Consider the following 25,112-nt stretch of genomic DNA (forward strand, 5'->3'; position numbering starts at 1 on the left):
GCAGGCTTGTTTGGGTGAATCAAACTTGTCACAGAAAAGAGTGAACGACCCCTCTTCTTCTCTCTGAATGGTTGTGACACATATTATTCTTATGAGGTGGAGGGTATCTAACTGGGTGAGGCCACCCAGAACCGGTGGGTTCAGAACAACAGACTGTGAGTAGACTTCCTAGTGTGGTGGCTGAGGTCGGCCACAGTGTCTCACCTCCAGGCTGCAATACCAAGCCCATTCACCCTGCCTCATTCAGGCCTATGCCTCCTTCACGTGTGCTTCAATTTCCTCTCATCCGTAGTCTTGGAAACCTGCACCATGAACATGAAAAAGGAAATCAATGTCTAATATGACTGAGGACAAATAGAGCAGATTTCTAGTCTGCAACTTGCTTTGTGTTGTGATAAACTTTCGTGTATTTATCGAGGAAACGTCCCCTTAAGTTTAAACAAGAGGAATTGCGCCGTCTTCTGTGACACAATGTGGTACAAAGCAGTGTGATTTCGAAGTGTGTATGAGACGCTGGCTTGCGTGAAAAGTGACGTTAAAAACTCAAACGATTTTCCGTCTAGATGTTAAAATGTGCACTCGATTTTCAACAAGAGAAGCATCTTTTATAACAGAGGCAGAGGTAAGAGACGAGTATTACCCTGGATAAAATATTTTCTAAAGATTCTGTTAAAGATCGCTTGGCCTTGCTGGTCAGCATATCAAATCGGAACCTTGGGGCAAAGCTCGGCAGCTCCGGGGCAGAATGGTCTGTTTGCGACGCCTGCAAAAAGAAAAGCCACATATTAGACATTTAAACACACAAAGACCACCGCTGGCAGTATTTCACGTTTAATCAAAAACACTAAAAAGTCCAAATCGGCTGGACAGAGGGCTTCAAAACGAATGCGCCTGTTTAATAAAACTCTCGCGTCGCACGTGTTTGAAGTATACTGTGTGCATGCTAGTACTGGTGTGCGCTGGCATTTTTTACAATCCGAATATTTTCACAGTGTGTACAGTTTGTCATTATGAACCTTGTTTGGAGTTTGATACTTAACACAAAATATTCCATTGACAAGATTACTCGTAGAAGTCTTTTATATATAATGTTCTAGACAATTACTAACACACCGCGTAGTCCAGTAAAGTCCATGCATAGCCACAACGTCACGTTTATCACAGTTAAACGAATAAATACTCCACCTGCTTTGCCTCCCAACTGTGGGTGTGGCTTTTCTGTTTCTCCTCGTACAGGCACCTCAGGATAGAAATGATCATCTCATTCTCTTTCTGGTCAGATCTTGGCCTAATTTTCTGTAAAATAATAAACACGAAAGATGACGTTCGTGTTACATCATATTGTCGTATCTCTGTGTCTTCAAAGGTTTCATTGCAAACACAAGAAAAAGCCTTACAGAATTATTGAAATCTAAACAGAACTCCAGAATGAACGCCAGGGGGTGCTAATTGCGAATAAAAGCACACGGATTGTTAGCTGAAACGTCAACACGAAAAGCTACACATATGTTCACTGAGTTGTGGTTTGTGAAACAAAGCATTATGAAGCCAGTGGTCGAAGCGTAAATACATATTGCAAGGACCAATATGTTTGGCTTATGCTGCACCCTGCACTCACAAACGCATGGGGGCACCCCCCCCCCCCCACCCATAAGGGGTGCAGCTAGACCCGAACTTCAAAGTGTGTGTGGGTAGTAATATGGAAGCCACAGTGGTGGTGCTACCAGACACGCACCCTTCCATTACTGATTCTTCAGCACGCCGGCGGAACCTGGGAGGCACTTGCTGCTCCTGGATCTTGGATGCCCATTAAATGATGATCTACTTTTAAACTAAGCATATTTACCAAAGAGGAAGCACACATTTGGCTCCTTCATGATACCCGAAGCAGGTTTGATATTTTCATCCGCTCAGTAAGGTCCTTGATATGAGAGGAAAGTACTCTTTTTCCTTGAAAAACTTCCATTGCAGGCTGTGCACTATCGTGTTCATAGCCCTGATGAATACCCTATGTTGTCTAACCACACTCGTTTTCTGGGGGTCGAACCGTCGATGTGATATGAACAGGCGTTCCACGCCTAAATAGACATGTACATGCAAGATGAAAATCATATGTCTCTTTAGGGCCATCTAGTGCATTTGGACGCCCAAGCAAATTTCTGTATATATATGTCAAATGTGTTTAATGTTCTGATTGTCTACTGTGTTAGTACCTGTGTTATTTATGAGGCACATATGTATGTCACAAACATTGTTCACAGTCTCTATTTAGTCTTGTCCTTTAATATTGGGGGATGTATCATCACATACAATATATGATTTTTTAATATATCGCCCACTCTTTTTCAAGTAAACATTGTGGTTGTCATTTGTCATGTTTAGTACTATCTTGGGTCAGTAGTGTGCTTCTGTGTATCATTGACTGATAGTCCTAAAAATTTGTGGACAGATTTATTTATAGAAAGCGATTGTTACTTTCATGGCAGAACCTATGTCTTTATACTACTGTAATTCCCCATGTTCTGCATGATACTGGGACACCCCATTATTATTGATGTATTCTTGGATTAGCACATTAAAGACATATCTACTGTCATTCCACTGTCATAGTAGGCACTGCTGGAGCTTCAAGAGTGTCCAGTATCAGATGGCTGCATGATGGCAGGTGCTGAACGACTCTTGTGCCAAGTGTGCATGTCTGACACACAGAAAAGAAAGCACTGTAGCAAAATAAACTGCATAATAAACAAATGTTTCCAGGGCACAAGATGTTTGTGAGAGGATCTCATAAAGAGCACAAGAAACTGTTCTCACAGACATCGAGAAGTGATTTATATGAACTCCATTAAAGGTGTAAAGCGTGTACCAGAATAAAGCAAATAATGCAGAGCTTCTATCTGCATTTAGAAATCATGAAGAGTCACTAGGAGCTTAAAAGGTGGGGGCCTTCACATAGTGGAATAAGTTGAAATAGCTGTTCACAACTGACACAGTTGAAGGGGTGTAAACATTAGATTAGATCATTTTATGGTCAGGATCAACAGCACAAGACATTGCAGGACATGAGGATAGCCAGCTTGAGATCTGAGCAAAGGCCACTGAAGGTGGGAGGTTGTTAGCATGCCCTTGAACCTTCTTCACCCCTGTCACTGGGCCCCTGCAGCTCCAAATAGTGCATAACACCTAAAACTCCCAGCCAGTGTGGGGCTCATGCTCCTCCACCTGCCTGATCATCTCTCACAGGAAGAAAGAAGGAATATTGGTTGGAGCTTGAGGCTACTGAACAAAAGCAAGTTATGCGATTATCACCAACCTCTACACTTGCACCACTCATCCTATACATGCACTACTCAACCAGCACTGGCACACTGCTCACCCTACTCACACACTGCTCAAACACCCATCACCCTCCACTCAGTCATTAAATTACACTCATATGCCACTCACACAAACCACTAACTCACCCCTCACAGACTGCTCACTCTCTTGCACCCTTCCTCCTGCACTCACACCTCTCACCCTGCACCTTCATGTACCACTCACTCTGAACTCACCACTACCCACCCTGCACTCACACACTGCCCACACAACTCTCACCATGCACTCACACTACTCATCTTGAACTCACACGCCACTGACTTTGCACTATGACACTCACCATACACTGCTGCACCACTCACCCTTCACTGGCGCACCCTCACCTTGCAAGAACACACCACTCATTCTATACTGATACACTGCTCACCCTCTACTCACACACCCCTCATCCTGCTGAGGCGCCGTTCACCCTAACCTTGAGCTCTTGCAGCAGAAAACCAATAACAATCTGCAGGAGACATATGGGAGACTGAGGGAAGAGGGGTGTGCTGCTTCAGAAACTTGGAGTTTTAACCATTCAGGTTAGGTCACAGAAAACCTAAATGGCCAATGCTACAGGCCATGCATACCAGCCAATAGAAGCTCAGACCTGCAACACAGCGCCCCCTACCTGGCACCCACCTGAGACCATCCAATCAGACAAGACAGTCAGCCGACTGTGGGTACCACCTCAAACCCCGCTCCCGCGCACGCCTCAGAGCGCTGCTGCGCCATGCCATGCTGCGATCACGGCCATGCTTAGTAAGAGTGTCACCAATTCAGCCTGAGCTCCCGATCCATGAGCAGTATTGCAGGGAGTATTTGGAACAAGGCAGCTGACAGAAATCCACAAGGACACCAGTCCGGCTCCGACCATCATTCACTCTCCACATGAGGTCAGACCTGCTGTAAAGTGAAACTGCCTCCGAACCGCCCCCTCTCTTCACTTCTAGAATGTGAATAACAGCAGTAGCAAGGGATGACTGGGCCCAGAATGACTCAGCCCAGCTTCAGATTAGTGCCTTGTCTGAGTCTGACTCAACTTTGATCACCACCAAGGTCGAGTAGGAACATGGGCCGGCAGTGTTTACACAATACAGAGCCAGGTGAGCACTCCACATCCAATCAGCACTTCACAATTCTGTACAGCGTACTAGGATTGGCTGGAATCCTGCCAGTTGTGCCATTCGTAGGTCACTTAACACATATCGTACCACTTTCATTCCCAGGTGCCTCACAGAATATGAACAGTAATGTGATTGGTTGTTAGGTGCTTCAGATGTACTGAAATTACAGACAAATGACCTTGGTTAACAAGCATTAGAAATGCAATAGGTCTCGCAGCATTAGAGTTAGTGCTTTTAGAATTGTTAATGGGTTTAGCATGAGGGTGAGGGTGAGTGAGGGTGAGGGTGAGTGAGTGTGAGTGTGGGTGAGTGGGGGTGAGTGCGAGTGGGGGTGAGTGTGGGTGAGTGTGGGTGAGGGTGAGGGATTGAGGGTGAGGGGTTGAGGGTGAGTGAGGGTGAGGGGTTGAGGGTGAGTGAGGGTGAGGGGTTGAGGGTGAATGAGGGTGAGGGAGGGTGAGGGGTTGAGGGGTTGAGGGTGAGTGGGGGTGAGTGAGGGTGAGGGGTTGAAGGTGAGTGAGGGTGAAGGTGAGTGAGGGTGAGTGTGGGTGAGTGTGGGTGAGTGTGGGTGAGTGTGGGTGAGTGTGGGTGAGTGTGGGTGAGGGATTGAGGGTGAGGGGTTGAGGGTGAGGGGTTGAGGGTGGGTGAGGGGTTGAGGGTGAGTGAGGGTGAGTGAGGGTGAGGGGTTGAGGGTGAGGGGTTGAGGGTGAGTGAGGGTGAGGGGTTGAGGGTGAGTGAGGGTGAGGGGTTGAGGGTGAGTGAGGGTGAAGGTGAGTGTGGGTGAGTGTGGGTGAGGGATTGAGGGTGAGGGGTTGAGGGTGAGGGGTTGAGGGTGAGGGGTTGAGGGTGAGGGGTTGAGGGTGGGTGAGGGGTTGAGGGTGAGTGAGGGTGAGGGTGAGTGAGGGTGAGGGGTTGAGGGGTTGAGGGTGAGTGGGGGTGAGTGAGGGTGAGGGGTTGAGGGTGAGTGAGGGTGAGGGGTTGAGGGTGAGTGAGGATGAGGGGTTGAGGGTGGGTGAGGGTGAGTGTGAGTGAGGGTGAGTGAGGGTGAGTGAGGGTGAGTGAAGGTGAGTGAAGGTGGGTGAGGGTGAGGGGTTGAGGGTCTTGAATATTAATATAGATATACCTGTTTGTGTGTATATTTTGCACTACTGCTGTACTTGAAATGAATCGTTTTATGTATTGATCAATTGACAAATGTATTACAAAATCTGCAGAATGTAAGGGGTTGAGGCAACACACTGGGTTATAAGGGGTGACTATTATTTACACTTCGCTGTGTTGAAAGTATATAAATAAGATACTAGGACAAACATTTTATTTTTATGTGTTTATATTTGGTATAATTCAGATTTTTTAAATTCATTCTGGGTAAACTCGAGGCATATTCGAGTATTTGCGTGTTATAAACTTGGATATATTACTTTACTTAGAGCACTGCCATGATGAGTGAGTTTAGAGGTATTCGCGGCGCTAGTCCTTTTTTAGTTTCCGCTCTAAAGTTGGGATTGTGTGCCCCGGTTTAAGTCTAGTTGGTCCGCCCTCTATTTCTAAGCCCTGATATGGCGCGAGAGACAAACGCAAAGTTTAATATTAATGCAATCACCAGTCACCCATCAATAAGACCTGTGGGCCTTTGCCGCAAATAATGAACGTTTACTCATGATGGTGCTCTCTTGCCCTAACAATGCTCAGGGACCAAGGGGCAGATTTACAAGCCCCTTGCGCCACTTTTCCCCATGTTAAAAATGACGCAAGGGGCTTGTAAATAAGCCCCAAGTCTTTGGCTACACTTTGTTAGTGACCAATCGCTGCAGTTCGTCATGCCGATGCTTCCAGGTCAGATGGGCAGCTGCTCGTGCCACCAACACATCTTGCTTGCTATGGGACTGGACAGTAGTGTCGTTCAGTCCTAGTTGCGTAAAGGCAATGGCGAAACAAACCCTATCGCCCTCAGCAACGTAAGACCCTGTGCCAGTAACAGTACTAGATCAGGCTCACGGCCAGCCAGGCTCTAAAAAGACCGTTTATCTTCTTGGGGCAGGAACAAACAAATAGAGGCAGGTTATTCACATATATTTCGGTGTGCGCTGCAAACGACTTTAACAGAACCAAGGAATCCTAACTGTCCGACGCAGGTAGTGAGCGACCATACCAGGGTTTTCGGACACTCCAAAAAGACAAACACTCGCCTGGTCGCAGATGAAGTGTTTGTCAATTCACACAATCGCGCAGACGATGAGAAAGCGACCCTGGATACGACCAACTGCCCGCTGCGAACCTCTTCGTGAAAGGTGGCACCAATGCCCGGTCTGAGATTTCACGGGACGGGAGAGGGCAGGAGTTCCATACTCGCAGCACTTCGCTTAGTACGTGCTTGTTAACATACAACTGCGCATGCGTCCCGGCGAGCTTCGATTCCCGCAAGTGAACTGTTGAACGTTCCGGGATGTGACGTCACTGGGCAGGCTGCTGTTGAGTGTCTCCAATGGAAAATCCCGAGCCTCACTGATCAATTGTTCCAAGAGTGTCAATCAGAGGGGCCGGAAGTAAGCACCAGCGGCGATTCTGGGAATCTCCTGTGTTTCTCATCACCTAGAACAATAAGAGGGCGGAGTATTGTGAAAGTTGCTAAAATCGTAGCTCTGACCCAAACACGTGGTGGATCTTACAGAAGATCGAGGAGGCGGAGAGTTGAGGCAGGCAGGCAGGCATGGGAGGAGAGGAGGAGGGGGGAGGAGAGTAGGGGAGGCACGGCCTAGCGGCCGTGCAATCAAGTAGTGAGGGGGCGGAGTTGTGGGAAGGCTGAGAGAGAGAGTAGGCGGCTGGGGGCATGTGCACGCGCATTTAAGCTCAATGCGCATGCGCATTGAGCTTAAATTTATCGTGCACTGCAAGGAATCGCCACGATTCCTTGCAGTGTGGATAAAGAGCGGATAAGTGCCAATACTCTCGCCTTGCTCGATGCGCATGCGCATCGACAGGCGAGACCTAAAAACACACAGACAGCAGATAATATGCTGAATGTATGGGCTTCTATGGAAGTAGCAGAGAGGTCACCATGCAAAGATGGGCATACACTCTGTAAAGTAGTGTGCTCTAGGCCCACATACTTGGAAATAAAGGACGCAGACACAGTATAGTGATTACTGGTAAATAGCCACAAGCACGTGCAACCGGACCCTTTTATTGGCAGGGTCACGTCACTCATGACGCCTGTGCTGGATGGGTGTTAGGGTGCATGTGTGTCCAGCCCACGAGCGAGTGGCTGGAAATACCAGTGCCTGCTGAAACACTCGAACGTGTCCAGCAGGACACTACACACTCTTTGTAGTGCTCCATCAAGGTTATATGAAATTGCGAGTAGTGCAGACAATACTAGTGCGATATACCAGAGGATTCCACCTTGTGCAGCCACCACAATGTTGTGTTGGAGCTCTGCAAACTTGTTGGGTGAGGGGAAACCTTCCCTCAGCCAATAGGAATACAATACAAGGACTCTTTCAGAAGTTTGCCTTCTTTATTCACCTGCCATGCAAATTCCACGTGGTCATTAAACCTTGTACACATGGAAAACAGAATGATGTACCCAGACCTTGCAGTGTAAACTCATTAGGTAGACATACACCATTTACTACTACTGACCAAGTGGATATCAAATAATGGCAAAAAAGACAGAGCTATTTTGATTTTTGATGTTAATTGGTTTGTCAGCATGGAATTTGTACAGTTGTAACAAAGATCTAAAAAAAAACATATTTAATGAAAATATTGAAAATAAGAATGTAACTTCTGGCATACTGAATGTGAAAACAAAATCACACCATAAAAAAAATGTGTTTCGCACTGTCAGTGTCATGCTGGTATAGGGTTACCAACTTACACACTGACAGAGTACACACTAATCTCTTGTGTAGGCACATTAAACCATTAACCCACTGACAAACCCACTGACCAATATGTCACACACAAATATGTGCAACAGGTTCATTTACCCATTGAGCTTTGGTCATGGGAATCAGAATCTACGGCCTGCGGTAACACAGATTTCAGCAGTAGGTACATTTACTGAGTTTTCAATCTGTTTTTAGAATCTGTGGCCTACGTGCTACACATTGGTCAATGCAATCAATTAACACACTGAACTATCTTTACACATGGATCACTGTAGCCAATTAACTCACTGAACTCTCTCATAAGGACTAGAGCCAGTGACCTGCAAATAATTAAACAGTGGATTAAAACAGTATCTATTTGTTTTTAAACATTTTCTCTACATATTCAATCTTTTCCTTTTGGCCATTACTCTTATTCTTTTCAATACTCAATCTTCACATAATTTTCCTCTTACTCCATTACTTTCTGCATCTTATTGTATACCTCAAACCACCATATTTTCTTAATTTGTCTTAGCTTTTGCTCCAATGTTCTCGTTTTCTCTAGCTTGTTACATGAGCCAACATTTAAAAATAATAAATAAACGCATTCAATTGTAAGTGCTGTGCATATTGTGCTTTAATCACTTGTGGTCTTATGACTGCTTGACCATTTTACAAAAATAACAAAATCTATATATGATCACCCATACAAAATGTGAAAACAACATTTTGAAAATGATTTGTTAGTGATTTTCAAACAAGAGTAACAAATGATTTAAAGGGACATGCTTTAAAACTAAGTTAAAGTAAGTTTGGTTATTTATTTATTTATTTATAATCTTATAAAGCTTCACACATAGGGCTTTCTGTTGCTATTCAAGAAGGTAAGGTGACATAGCCGCTGTTTCATATAAGTCAGAGAGAAATCCCTGGGTTAACACTATCATAGAAATTCACTGTCTTTTCATACACTGTCAATCTATGCATTCATACGTTCCTACTTATGCACGCCAGTCACTCACGGTATCAGAGAAATAGTTAGTTTCCACACTAAAATTGAACGTTCACAATCTTTTTAATTAAAATAAGAACTTACACAAAGATGACTTAACATTTCAAAGAATAATCTTTGAGTATATACCATAAAAAACAAATAATCATAAAAATTCATTAAACATTTTCATTGTAAACATTTAGACAAATACAAATTCCATTATCTAACTTAATACATGTGAAACAAAGACATTTTAAAACAAATGTAACAATCAGAGATATAACACAAGAAAAACCCCTATATCCTATGGCCTTTTAATTCCTTTGCCACAATAATAACTCGATCCAATGGTCCTCTCTATGTATGAAAAAGGTGTAGTCAATAGTATCATATATGTATGAATATCTACTGCTCCCCAGACCTTGCTTGGATTCTACAAAAAAACATTAGTGCGTCGACGCGTTTCGGTGCTGTTGACATTTGGTATTGTAGCACCTTCTTCAGGACTGCCGTTTCTTTGGGGTCACCGGCATCAAAGACTATTGTTTAGCACCCTCGCTATTGGATGTTGGTAAACAGACACCCACTGGTGTTTCTTTAGTTTATCCCCTCGGTTCGTTACTTCTCACTCGAGGTGGAGTACTTCCTTCTTATAAGAATGAATCGTAAGTAAGGGTGGCCTTTCCACTTCTCTGTGTTTGTTTTGAGGCGCTTCCACTCTTCTTCCTGTTCTGAACAGGACGAGGACGAGGCAGAAGCGCGGTTACAAAACATACGAGAACATATCAATGTGACTCACGGAACCAAGCTGATATATGCCCGTCCATTGAAAATTATTTTAATTCTTTTAAGTTACATAGAGAAATCAATAAGAAGAGTGGAAGCGCCTCAAAACAAACACAGAGAAGTGGAAAGGCCACCCTTACTTACGATTCATTCTTATAAGAAGGAAGAACTCCACCTCGAGTGAGAAGTAACGAACCGAGGGGATAAACTAAAGAAACACCAGTGGGTGTCTGTTTACCAACATCCAATAGCGAGGGTGCTAAACAATAGTCTTTGATGCCGGTGACCCCAAAGAAACGGCAGTCCTGAAGAAGGTGCTACAATACCAAATGTCAACAGCACCGAAACGCGTCGACGCACTAATGTTTTTTTGTAGAATCCAAGCAAGGTCTGGGGAGCAGTAGATATTCATACATATATGATACTATTGACTACACCTTTTTCATACATAGAGAGGACCATTGGATCGAGTTATTATTGCGGCAAAGGAATTAAAAGGCCATAGGATATAGTGGGTTTTCTTGTGTTATATCTCTGATTGTTACATTTGTTTTAAAATGTCTTTGTTTCACATGTATTAAGTTAGATAATGGAATTTGTATTTGTCTAAATGTTTACAATGAAAATGTTTGATGAATTTTTATGATTATTTGTTTTTTATGGTATATACTCAAAGATTATTCTTTGAAATTTTAAGTCATCTTTGTGTAAGTTCTTATTTTAATTAAAAAGATTGTGAACGTTCAATTTTAGTGTGGAAATTAACTTTTTCTCTGATACCGTGAGTGACTGGCTTGCATAAGTAGGAACGTATGAATGCATAGATTGACAGTGTATGAAAAGACAGTGAATTTCTATGATAGTGTTAACCCAGGGATTTCTCTCTGGCTGGTGTCACTGTACCCTGTTCCCTGGTGATAGTGGGGTACTCTCTCTCTTGATAGCTGTTTCATATAACCTAAGTCTTCAGCTTTTTTCCGAAATGCAAGAAGTGAAGAACACTTTCTCAGAGACTCAGGAATAGCGTTCAACATGTGGGGTTGAAAACAGTAAAAGCGCAACCAACCATACGCACCAGTCTGAACCTAGGCACAGTATACAGGTCCTGGTTCATTGATCTTAGCATATGTGTGGGCTGACCAGGCATAACCAGCTCCTGTATAGAACACGGCCCCAAACCAGCTTTAGCCCTGATCTAGCAAAGGCTTTCAATTGGATGCGCTTAGTGATCGAGAGCCAGTGGAGCTCATGGAACAGATGAGAAAAAGCCGGATGTTTTGGCAGATGAAACAGAAGTCTGGCTGCTAAATTCTGGACAAGCCATAGTCGTCAAATTCAAGCTTTATCAAAGCATAAATACAACACATTGCTGTAATCTAGCCTTGATAGAATAAGGGCTTAAATCAGACTCCTTTGAGCTGGCAAAGGGAGCATCTAGATAATCTTTCTCACCCACTTAAGCACCCCAAAGCAGGAGGAAGTGACCTTGGCTACCTGAGGCTTCATAGATAAACTATCTAGTAAAGGACAGTGTTCACAGAGTAAGGTACTACTGTGTATATTTTCCACAATAATAATGCTTTGGTAATAATCCTCACATAGGAGTCGAGGGTGCATCTGCAGCCAATTGCAGCCATGCAATATTTCCCAAGTAGCCTTTTACTTTACAAATCACCAGGTTTGACGAGTTTATATTTTTTTCAAAAAGCAGACAACTTGGCGAGCAAGGGATAAAGGGTTTCCTTGCTGCTTCTTTAGCCATTTGTTCACTTCTATCTGCTTTCAGCCCAGGACATCCAAAAGGACATGTTAAATCCAGATGTTACTTATCAGGAACATTTTTTAAAGTATAGAACTCTTTTTAGGAAGTAAAAAAGCTTGTCAATGTTCTTTGCAGCAGTTCCGATCCACTTTGAACACTATTTGAAGCTCAACAACGTGACTATTTATAAATCCCTATGATAAACATAAATGAATCACAGTCGAGATTCTAGAATAAGCAACATATTTACTGACATATTACACACTGCATTGGATTTATAATTTTGTGCATTATTAACAATGGACGGTATGCAATTTTACACTTGATTTGACTAACTGAATCCATGCAATTCTTTTTTTTTAACAATTTTCCTATGATATGTACAAGTTTGTTTTTCTAATGGATATTAGATATGCCACATTTCTGTGTCAAACACCATTTTAACTAAGATGGATGTCATCTCTGTCACTCATTTAATGTTTTCTCTCTTGCACCCATCTACTCCCCACAAGCTCCGCAGAACACAGTCAAGCTGAAATGTATTAGGATATTTCCACGGTTATAGTTTCTGTTCATGGTGACATTTTTTCCACTCAGATGTTGCCATATCTGCTATAATTTCTGTTTCTTTACAGAGACCTATTCAGTCAAATAAAGTGACACTGTAAATGAAACTTGTTTGTTCGAACATCTTCAGATGACATTAGCAAGGAGGGTGCTGAATAATATTCATGTAATGGGATAGTGCTCAGGTGTTCAGGTACGTGCTGTTTATTTTCTTGTGGTCCGATTTGTTGATGAAATGATACATTTGCTCAGAACACAATTATATTGCAAAAGTTATAATTTTCTATGCAAGAATGTGTATAAAACCCTCGATTTTAGTGGTGATTTGGAGAAGACTGTTGTGTTCTACCAAGGATGCTTTCCGAAAGATTTCTGACTTTGCATCACTTTGAAACTTATATTTTTCTGATACTCACATATTTTGTAGAGCACTGCATTGAGAGCGTTCATGACATTGACTCTATAGCAATTATTTTAGAATTCAGTAATAAAACTCGTTAAAATTTTCCTTGCTCTAGAATACAGTAATTGCGTGGGCCCACTCAATTTCATTCAATTCTAAATTATTAATTTACTGTATTTTGCTTGATTATGGATAAAACTGGGGTCAACACAGTCTCCAATCCAGTAAATATCGTGGGAAGTCTGACTAAGGTGAATTTTGGGATGTCTAAATTGTGGGGTACCCTCCACTTGCTCCCACACAGTTTGTCATTTCCCCATTTTGCATTTCAGAATTCGTAAAAAGCCCACAATGCTGCGAGATGCATTTATTCTTTTTTGGATTTCCTTTGACCTTTCACAATGTGTTTATTGCAGCCTTATAAATCTGCGGGGGGGAGGGGGGAGTACTCGCTGCCCCGATGCACACTGAACAGGTTGTGGGTGGTAGTGCATTAGTCACTAACTTCATTCCAAACGTCCTAATTCTTCCGTCCCTAAAACCATTTGGTTAATTTTTTATCTCAAACTAATTAGAATCAATTCACAAGCTACTAAATTTCCTGTAAAAAATAATCAATGCTCTTTAGCAGCAGAATAAGACGTTCACTGGCAAAATGCATATCAGAGGATGAAATCTCAATAGGGTAAAATTCATTTCATAAGGCTACCAAAACGATAAATTGAGTAAAATATTATTGTGATGAAATGACCATTGCTACCACACTGGTCAGAATGACGAATGAAAGACACTTCTATAGAGCAATTGATGAGGTAAACAAATGCGACATGGATGTAGGCATGTGAGGATGACAAGGGGCCATAGGGGGCACACGCATTATGTAAAATACACACTAGTAAGTTCCCAGGAATCAATTTTCAAACTCGTTGTGTTTGCTGGATAAATCCAATGTCCGGTGTTATTAAGATTCGAACAATCTGGCTTCATCTGCAGTAATAACTTGAATAATCCTGGAAAAAACTTCCTTTTTGTATTTTAATTTGAATGCTTCATTTTTTCAGTCCATTCTCTAACCTAATATCTTTGCTCAAAGTCACTTTTTAAAATTATTTATTAAGTCTCTTCTATCTTTGTGGTGGCGTACAAACCAAGTGAATAACACTTTACAGTTTTATTTAAACTTTCAGCTGTTGGCATTTATAACAAAAAAGGAAAACAATAACGGCTAATGATTTGCAGTGCAAGAAATTGTAATATGATATAAGTGATTCAAGCTGACCAGAAGGGAATGAAGGCAGGGAAGAGAGGAATGTGTTAGTAGAGGTGAGAGACATTTAAGAAATTACAGTGGGCTCAAGAGGTGAGAAGTTATGTACAGCTGATAGAAGTGATGGATGACGCCCATTTTCCCTACTGGTTTTGTTTGACTTCCAGGAAGCAGTGCTCTCGTATGATGGTTTCCTACCTGACTTCTAAAGTAGTAGTCTTTTTGTGGATCTGATGATAAGTTTTGTAAAGGAGCTGAAAGTTGGTTAGAGATTCTACTAGGTAGGCACACATTGGGCATACTTTATTTGAGATCTTTTGGACAAGAGTTTGAAAAGACGAAGGATGGAATATTCAGTTTTTTGAGATAGAATAAGGTTTGTAATGAGACAGTTGGGAGGTACTTTGTCAAATCAGATTCATGGCAGGATATACCATTCATTGTTTCAATAATGTCTTGATTTTTGAGAGACCCCTTTGTTCAGCTTGGGTACCATTTTGGGCAAGCGTTTTCAAATTGGTGCATGGTGAAGGAACCGAGTTTTCTTCATACCTGAATCATTGTTGGGAGAGGATATGGCTCCCCTCCTGCATGAAGCCGTTCCTCTATGCTATCAAATGATCACCCAAAATCATATAGGCAAAAAAGTAGGTGGCCAAGCTGTTGTGTTCAGACAAACATTACTTATCACTAAATCCATAAAAGATTATGAGGGCCTTTTCACCAGATGCAATCCTATACCGTCTTCCTCCAGTAACTTCCTGCTCATTTACAGACCTCCACCTAGCAATGCAATATTCACAGATACACTCCAAACCTATGCATACTAGGTGACCTCAACATTTGGTTTGACAAACCCAATATGCCCACCGAAAACAATAATTGCTGGCCTAGACGCACTGAACCTGCATCAGATCATCCACAAACCCACACACATTGCTGGGCAGATCCTAGATGTAATTTTTGCAAATACAGAACTAGCTACCTTTCAAACAAGGACACTGGTCACATGGTCAGACCACCATTTGCTTGCTTTCCAACATAATACTACACTAAACGACGCACCTAAAACTACCTTATGTGCATCCACTTATCGACCGTGGAACAAACTCAATTTGGAACACTTAGGAACACAACTAACATCCAGTATAGATCTAGGCGCAATGCATTCTGTTTAAAAACCATAGGAGTGGCTACAGGAAGCTTTTGATATCCGGATACCACTAAAAACCACACAACAGAACAAAAGAAAACTAGCACATCGGAGACATACAGTGATAAACAAGATAAAACATCAAATTAGAAAGCTGTAACGTGCCTGGCTCAAAACAAACACCAATCAAGACAAGTTTTGCCTCCAGAAAATGTTACAGATTACACAAGTCAGCTATCAAAAAAGCTAACAAAAGATACCATTCAGACAGGATTCAAAAAGCTAAATATGCAAATAAAGAATTCTATTAAATTCTGAATGAATATCGTAAAACAAATTGCCTAAGGAGTTCATACCGTTAATTGAAACACACCCAAAGCGGACACATTGGACTCGTACTGAAAACAAAGAAAAAGCACCCTTTTCCCAAACAACAATTCAAGAATATTCTGACCCAGCCTCTCCGTTCCTTCCAACACATTTCACTCAATGAATTTATGGACCTGGTTAAAGCAAGCAGGCCTGCCAGCAGCCCTTCTGACCTATGTCCACTGCAAGCCTTCAAAACAATTCTTCTAACAACATCTGCTGCCACTCCAGTAAGAATCATCATCAAAAATTCCTTAACTACCGGAATATTTCCAGAAAAACTCAAAAAGTCCTACAAATGCCCATTACTGAAAAAAACACATTTGCACCCGCTGAACCCTGACAACTACAGACCGATTACAAATGGACCTTTCCTGGGCAAACTGATAGAAAGAGCAGCATTCGCCCAGATGTCACAATTCATTAAAGATAATGCCATACTTTCAGACTTCCAAACAGGATTCCATCCAGGAAGAGGCACAGAATTTGCGCTCCTTGCCATTTGGGATGACCTGAAGAACACAGTAGACTGCAATAGGCTGCTGCGCTACTTCTCTTGAACCTCTTGGCTGCCTTTGACACAGTTGACCATGACACTCAAACAAAAACTCTACGAAGCCAGCATAGAGGGGAATGCTCTAGACTGGATCACATCCTACCTTCTCAACAGAACTAATGTCATCCATACCCCGCCTTTCTCATCCAAACTGAGCTTCACAAAAGCAGGGGTCCCTCAAGTCTCTATCATCTAGTCCATGCTTTTTAACATCTACATGAAGTGATTATAGGCATTGATCAATCAATTCCACCTCACATGCTATAACTATGTAGATGACACACAAATACTCCTTCAACTTAAATGTCCCAAAGACAGTGGAAACTTGCCAATTTTCAGTTGTCTCAGAGCTGTGGATCAATGAATGCGTGGAGCCTACTCAAATTGAATTCTTCCAAAACAGAAATAATCACATGTGGCAATTGGAAACATTATGACCTGCTCGCCACTTGGCCTGATGATCTGGGAACACCACCTAATGTATCAAAGGAATTAAGAAACCTCAGAATGGCCATGGAATCCAAGCTATCAATGAATGCCGAAGTTAACAAAGTAGCAAAATCAAGCTTTGTTACTATAAAAACTCTTCGATGACTCTTCCCCCATTTGGGCTCTCCACACAAGGTCCAGGCTACCATGTCCCTTGTCCTGTTCAAACTCGATTACGCCAATCGCCTCTACCACAGATTACCCTTAACGACCATGAAAAGACTACAACGGATTCAGAACTCGGCTGCTAGACTACTCTTACATATAAAACCACAAGACCACATCTCCCCTGCCTTGAAAGCCCTGCATTGGGGACCGGTTGCCAGAAGATCCACATACATGCTGCTATGTATCACCCACAAAGTGATACCTGGAACAGGGCTGGTTTTCATCAGGAAAAAAATCACCAAACACATTCAACAAAAGAACATCCACTCTAGAGTGGCAACTTGCCTCAAAATCCCAATGTACAAGAAAAAAAACATGGGTGGCAAATCCTTCTCTGTTCAACCAGCTAACTATGGAACTCTTTACCCCCAACATAAGATTCATGGATAACCACCTTATCTTCAGAAAACTACTCAAGAATTGTCTCTTCCCCACATAACCACCATAGGCAAAAAGAAATGTTAGCATATCCCTCTGTATATAAGCATTTATTTGTAACTATAGATATGTACCTATACATGTGTATTGATTTGTAAAAACATGTAGAATAATGATGTTTTTTAAAAATATAGACATTCGTTAGTTCTTCTGAACAAATTTACATATTACTGATAGTTACATTATTCTACGTTTTTAACATATATGTGACTGCATAAATAAGTAAATCTTTTATCATAACTATTCATCTACAATTGCTCGACTATTGAATTGCAAAAAAAATATAAATAAATTAACTTAATTTAAAGTACAACACTTAATAGCCAGAGTTTATGTAATGCATCTTTAATCTACATATATTACCTTCCTTTATGCATGTATATACCTTACTTATGGATCTATATATTTATTACTTTTCTTCTAATTCAGCATATCCAACGCAGTACCCTATTTCTCATCCTCTACCGCTCTCAATATATCCTCTACCTCAACTCTGACTCATCTCAAACCTCTTTATACTACTCTTTCCAACGCACTACCCTATTTCTGACATTATACCTATCAATATATCCTCTACCTCCACTTTCATTCATCACAAACCCCATACTACTACTATGATCCTCAAAATAATTATTGTAGACTCCTCCATACTCTACTCCTCCTTGCATCATCTCATACCTCTTTTACTATTCTGATCCCCCAAAATAAACCTTTTTAAACCCTTCCCTCTAACTCTTCCCCCTCTGCCTCCGTTAAACTCATCCAACGCCTCCTCCTACTGCTATGAGCTCCAAAACATCCCTCCACTATCCTTTTCGATCCAAATAAAAGACTAACATGTCCACCCTTCAAATATTTCATATTTCACTATACTAATTCACCGATAATCCTTTATAGGTTCAGGAGTAGCGTGGTACTCCCCAAAAAAGCACTTCAGCACATCATATGGGGTAGCAAGCACTATATAAATGCAAACCTTTTCCCTTCTTCTATCCCTCTGCTATCCTTCTCAATCCAAAGAACTGACTAACATATCCACCACTCAAATTACTTTCTTATTTCACAACTAATCCTTGATGGATTACGGAGTAGCGTGCTACTCACCGAAAAAGTGCTGAGACGCCTCGTCAGGGGTAGTAAGCACTATAAAAATGTAATTACAATACAATAGTGAGTTTTTTCATTATTGGTCTTCCATATGTCAGCTGTGGGAGACATGCAGATTGGCCTTCTAAAATAAATTACCAGATGTCCCACCATTGTTGGAGTAAGTTTATTTCTTACTTTAACATAGTTAAGAATTCCAGTTCATGACATGTGTAAGAAAATGTTTCTGAAAACTTTTTGGAATATTTTTCACATTTCTAATAAGCTGGATGTAGAGTGGAATATTAGAAACAAGACATGGGTGAGGTTTCCTTTATTTGCATATGTATATGTATAGTATTTCTATAGAGTGAACCTAATCAAATGGCACGTGAGCATAGTCAAGGCAAGCATAAAGTCAACCAGCACTAGGAGGACAACAAGCAGGGTTGTGGACCGGTCAATGCATTGTGAAGTAGTATTATTAAGGAGGCGAGTCGTCAACACTTTCCTAAATTGGAGCAGTGTTTGAGTAGTCCTGAAAGTTACAGGAATGTTATTACAGATCTTAGTTGCATTTGATGGAACAGGCTTCCTGTCCTGTTTTTTTTCTTTTTTACACTTTTTAGAGTGCAGTCTGAAGGTGCCCTGGCTACAGGTGTTCCCACAACCACCATAGATGGCAGCTGGTTTTTATGATGGTGCGGGCCGGCTCGGGGAGCCAAAGGAGGGATAACAGGTTATCTTGGCTCAGTTGACATTTGGGAGAAACCATATTTCCAGACTGGTACATACAAGGCAATATAAAGGTGTTTCAGTGGGAACTACAAACAAGCACATGGCATGATCCAATAATTTTGATTAAAAAGTGAGACTAACAGCTGTTTCATAAGGTGATTTAAAGGTGTGAAGGGTAATAGGGCAACAAATGTAGACAGTACCCCTTTTTGCTACAATTACAAGTGAGTGAGCCATGCGAAATATATCTCCTTACAAAGACAAACTATGAGATACAGGAAATCTTAAACAAACCATTCTCCATGTGAGGGCATCAAAATACCATGGCCCAGAGGGGTGCGTCATTATGAAATCTAAGGCAAATGAGACCCTTCAGACCCGTCACTAAGAAATGTGCATATGTACAAGAGACGAGCAGCAACTAACAATTTCAACTGTATCATTGAACCCATATTTAATTGTGTTATGCACTGGTTGACTTTATCAGTCACAGGTGCCTTAGCAAAAGGAAAAACCGCCTTCTGGTGAGCATTCCATAATCAGCAATACAGCCAGTATGAGAATGAAAAACTTCAGAGGATATAGCCAAGCATCACACAACAACGAAGCTTAGTACTGTTTAGTCCTAAAGTATCAGCAACGCAAAAAACCCCAATCGTAATCAGTCATCTTGTTGCACATGTTTCCCCAAAGGTGCTAATTTCACACTTGCTAGTGGCAAAAAGATGTGGAAAATTCCGTTTACTCTAGTGGCTTCTCAATTGTCTTTACGATGAATCTGCATGATTTGAGCCTGTGCGCTGACCTAAGGCACATTAAACAAGCCAGCCACTATATGATCTGTGTAAGATGACACTTCCTTTCACTCCCCTGTTACTATAAGAATCCCCTGACAGGGTGTCAGGATGCTAGGCTAACACCAGAAGGAGTATCATTAATAAATATCATATTGTAAAGCAACTGCAGATGTACAGACTGTCTTATAAAATCACATTTATGATTACATAGTGTCAGGATACTAGGCTAAAACTGGAAGGGTAGCATATACAAGTATCCTATTTTAAGACCACTGCAGATGTACAGTCTGCCCTATAAACTCACATTTATGATTACATTATGGAATTGTGAAATATTATATTAATATTCACAGTACATAAATGTGTCTCTGTGCGACCCATCATTGCACTCTGGAGTCTCTGTTGCAGCAAAATTCTCGCATGTAACAAAATCTCACTTGAACTCTGAATTCATTAAAAGACTTGGTTTTCAGCAATTAGCCCTTTCTCTTCTGAGGTTTTTGTACACCCATGTTAAAGAGTCTTTTCCCCCACAAATCACAGTATATGCTGCACTATTCATTTAATGAAATATATCAAGCCTTGGCTATCGAGAATGTAAAACAAGTTAGGTACTTTCTATTTCTATATCATCTATGTAACTACTTCAAGTCACATCTCCCTTGCCCTGACGTGCTGGCAGGGTGAACACGTTGAACATGAGGACTGTAAACATGTCAGGAATGGTTTCCTCAAAACATGGCAATTCCCTGCAATTTCCATCTCACAGGAACATTTCCCTTCAGTGGTTTTACCCACAATCGGGTTTCCCTTGATCCACCACTGAGTGTGGGGTACTAGACGTGTGAGTTTTCAATCAACTTGAAGTGGTGACAAGGGGGGCATTGTATTCAAGAAATGTTAAAGGCCTCTCGAAGAGAAATACTGGCTTAGGATATCAGTCGTTTAGCTATAGTTGTATTTATATAGCGCTTTCTACCCTTGATGAGGCATTGAGTTGCTTTATGCCGGGCAGCACACTGATTTGTGATCAGTAGTGGGGGGTGGGGGGGGAGTGATACATGCACGTGGGATTAATAGATAAAGTAGAGAAGGTTAGGTCTTGTTGGGTTGCAGGGGTATGAATTTCAGAAGAGAGGTCGAGATCTTATAAATTAGCTGTAGGTAATTTACAGTAATACAATAATAGATATTAAGACACACACGCATTTGCTAGAGGGATTGTGCTCCGAGAGAGGAGGCATGCACAGAATGGAAGGGAAAGAGAGGAACCTTTGAAATAAAAAAAAGAGAGAATTTAAAGTAAAGGGCAGTGTTGTGTGCCAGAATTTAGGGACCCAGAAGATTTTTAAGCTGGCATGCCATTTGGGGATACAAGACTGTAGCCAGAAACAACATTATTTGCATGTGAATATAGTGCTACATTAGGTATTTTTGATAGACACTAGCATCAGGCAATTATTCCACTGCTGGCTACCCCTAGACCACAGCTCTAGCCAAATTAGGCAATGAGTTCAAAGGTTGAACACGAAAAATATTGGCTACGTAGGGAAATATCGAGAGCTTTAGGTTGCACCCAAAGGAAGCTGTAACCTTCATATCAGAGTAATATAAGAAATTGTATGGGTAACAAATGCAAATTCTAAAAATGGTGGAGCTCAAGTTTTGATGTTCGTTCTTCAGTTTCGGTCAACGTTTTATTTATGAAAGAAGATGGAGGGTGAGGATAGCTTCGCCAGACAATGGAAGTGTATTGCTGGTGTTTTTGTGGCTGGGGGGTGGAGAGCCAGACACTCGGGTGTGGTGGATGGAAAATGACCTCCCTTTAAAAATTCAACTGAAGGCTTTATTAGCATGGAACTGCTGAGTAGACTTCCTGAAGCACTTCCCTTTGTTAGATTGCAGAGGTGAGGAGTATAACTTCAGATTCTGTCTTCCATGAACACATTAGCAGCCGTACTGACGGCAGAAGTGCAGAAACCTCACAACATTTGTGGGTTGTGGGTTCTCCTAGACAAAGACTACCCTGCTGTGAGGGGTATCACTATATAAAGGTTGTGTCTGTCAAGCAGTCTCGAAACCATTTGAAAGGAGGACCACCTCAAACTGATTCTGATGCATGATAGTGGATGCACTTGCAGCGAAGATGGTTTATTCTGCGGTTACAATGCCCTTCGTTGTGTTTCTTAAAATTATTTTTAAAAAATTCACAGAGTTTTATACAGCGCAAACATGACCCGGTATCAGAGCGCTTTACATAGCACCAGTTGCGTTACATGAGGACACATTCATTGTTTTTGTTAGGCATGGGGAGATTAAGTGATTTGCCCAGAATCACAGGATGTTCAGTGTTATTGCCGAGACTCGAGCCCGGTTCCCCAGATTCGAGATCAGCCGCCTTAGCCGATAGGCCAACTCCTCTTCCCAAAATCGAGGCCACAGTCGTTGATTTGTGGCCCAGCTGCCAGGGTCACGAAAATGCCGGACTTTATAAGGATGTTAATTTTCGCTTTGTTGGTTCGGTTTTGTTTGCTTGTACCCTTCTTGATGTATAAACTGTAAAGCGCTCTGATACCCTTGGTGGTCTTTTTCGTGCTATATAAACCTTTCAAAATAAATAAATTCCTTTTGCCAAATCAGAAATGCACCACAGAACTGTACACGAAAGAGAGGTCGAAAGGGAAACACACATATGCAACTTGGCACAGACCATATTTCCCTGAAGAATTTAATAAACGGCGTCACTGACACTCTTCCCTGTTTTCAAATGAATACCCTACCGTTTCATGTCACATCAATATTGCAGAGACCAATAATAACAGCAACAACCACCACAACAACAAAAACCAAAACAACTACAACAATAATAATAAGAATCCTACATCTTGTGACCCTTGAAGTCAAGAGTTTGGAAAAAGTGGAAAGGGAGGTGCTAAAATTTTGTGCAAGAGAAACCTGGCACTGGTAGAGCGACTGTTTGAGCTCTGGGCAGGAGACAGTACCCAGAGCAGTTCTATAAAGGGACGCACGCATATAAACACACTCCTGCTTCCCTCACAAGAGTTCAGATTTTATTCTGTAAAAGAAATCAAAAGCCAGGCTTACCATATGCATCCTGGTCAGTGAGCTGCTTCCTGGGGTGTTGCGGTGTCATTCCACCTCTGTTTGGTGCAGGAAAGACTCACTTATGGCGCAAAAACATGTTGCATTGTGTTAAAGTGTATCCAAAAATAGATAACTTGGAAGAAAGTAGTTGGATCTATACCAATTCTAATTGTGCATAAAGCATTGGTTTCAATATTGCATTGAAACGTTACATTCCACTACCAGAGAGACTTGACTATTTTTATTTATTTAACCACACGTCTTTGGGCCTCTGCTGTCCCAGATGAAAAATCCACCCACACTGATGAAGTACTAATTCATTGAGAGAAGTGTGGGAACACAGGATAGTAGGTCACTTCTAAATATCAAATGCATTTCACAAAATGTTTGGTTTTGTGTTGTAAGTCAGTTTTAGAAAAAACACTCCTCAAAATCACCTGATATTATACATTTTCCAGTTCCTCTCTTTCCTGCGTATTCTTGACTAATGCCGTGTATCCCAGCACAAGTGTCTAATGGTGACACATGTAAAGATGTATATTCTCTGCTCTTGGCATTTTTCTTCTCAATAAAAAGATTTAAACCATAAATTATCCAGAATATGAAGTGGTAAAGTGGACCCCTATGCCTAAACTCCGATTCTTTGGTATGTCAAACAAATGCATATATTTCATTTACCCCAGTTTCTATTTATTACATTTTTCATTATTTAGTGATGCAGAGTTGAATTAAAAAAAACAGTAAATACAATGTAAACCACAGCTTGATTGTTGGCTCTGGGTTGCTAATATTCCCATTAGTAACCAAGAAATTTATAAATATTTGATTATCTAATATTGGTGTCGCTTTATTATTAGAGCTTCCTGTAACTTTACATATGCTTTGTAAGATGTCTGCTAATTAGATATGTTTTTTGCGGAGAGTCACATGTTTCTGTTAAGAGATTAAGCTCCAGTGACTTAAATGGAGAAAAAAACATACATAAACTGGTCAAAAAGTCCATGTCTTTTTAGCACTATGCTCTAAATGACCCTTTTCCGGCAAGAGTCCTCGTCAGTTAAAATTACAATTGTCTTTAATTCTTACCCTGTGCTGCTTGGTGTTTTGTATTAAGCGCTTGTTGGACTTTAGGCCTTCCGAAAGTTGTGTTTTATTTTTAACAACCTTCTGCCCAAAAAGTTATAGATGAAACCTTGTCGCCCATTCTCTTTTTCTTCCACTTGTGATCACTAATTCTTATTTCTATGATTAGATTATAGGGGAAATGCTTGAGCTATGTACCAAAATGACCCCTGCTGATTTCAAAATGTTGTCTACTCTTACCATTTGTAGCTTTGAGGAGCCACCCAAGGTTTTACACCCGTTTCGGCCACAGACTGCAAGGAGGTTTAATACGAGATGCCTCTTTCTGGGTTTCAAGGCTAATAAAAAGCCCAAACATGGTCTGGCTCCTTTCTGAGACACAGATGCACTTTTCTGCAAGAAAGCAACTTTGGTAATCTTTCTTTGAAAAATTCCAACTGTGATTATCAGCATACTGTGCGCTGTAACAAAAGTGAAAGAAGTTCACACCATTAGTATTTCACTCTGAGCATAACTCTAACCCCCACCGAGAATTGGTCACTGTGGCAGAGGCCCAACTGGAAAGGGGCCTGTGAATCCGTCCATCACCACCCCCTTTTGTACCGCTTTGTTCGCCATAAGTTGGCAGGGTATGCTCAGACGTGAGTCCCTTGCTCACTTTGCCACTGGATTCAAGCAAGCCTGGCTGAAGACAGCTGTAATGCCAGAAACCGGTCCTAGGAAGCTTGTTTCCGGTCCAGGGAAGGCATGGCTTGGCAGTTCGGGCTGGACTGTTCCAATGAGGCACAGGGTCAGACTGATTTGCATATGGCCATGTCTGAACTGGGGTGGCAGAGTGGGCTAAAGAATGGTGATGCATTAAACCCAGATCTGTTGACTGGGTGTGAGTGTTTGATTGGTTCAGATGCTCCGTCCATCACCACCCCCTTTTGTACCGCTTTGTTCGCCATAAGTTGTCAGGGTATGCTCAGACGTGAGTCCCTTGCTCACTTTGC

At 41.6% G+C, this 25,112-nt stretch overlaps 1 protein-coding gene across 6 annotated transcripts in view; it reads right to left on the minus strand.

The window, feature by feature from the left end:
* TBC1D1 (TBC1 domain family member 1) overlaps nt 1–25,112 on the minus strand; it is a 990,385-nt gene that overhangs the window by 353,537 nt on the left and 611,736 nt on the right. For all 6 annotated transcript variants that reach the window (XM_078678347.1, XM_078678346.1, XM_078678350.1 and 3 more), the window contains exons 7-8: nt 1,186–1,296; nt 641–763 (exon numbers count right to left, since the gene is read on the minus strand). In XM_078678347.1, coding sequence (XP_078534473.1) covers nt 641–763; nt 1,186–1,296 — 234 coding nt within the window. The remainder of the gene's footprint in view (nt 1–640; nt 764–1,185; nt 1,297–25,112) is intronic.

Source organism: Lissotriton helveticus, chromosome 2_2 (genome assembly GCF_964261635.1).
Source record: "Lissotriton helveticus chromosome 2_2, aLisHel1.1, whole genome shotgun sequence".
Taxonomy (NCBI): Eukaryota; Metazoa; Chordata; class Amphibia; order Caudata; family Salamandridae; genus Lissotriton; species Lissotriton helveticus.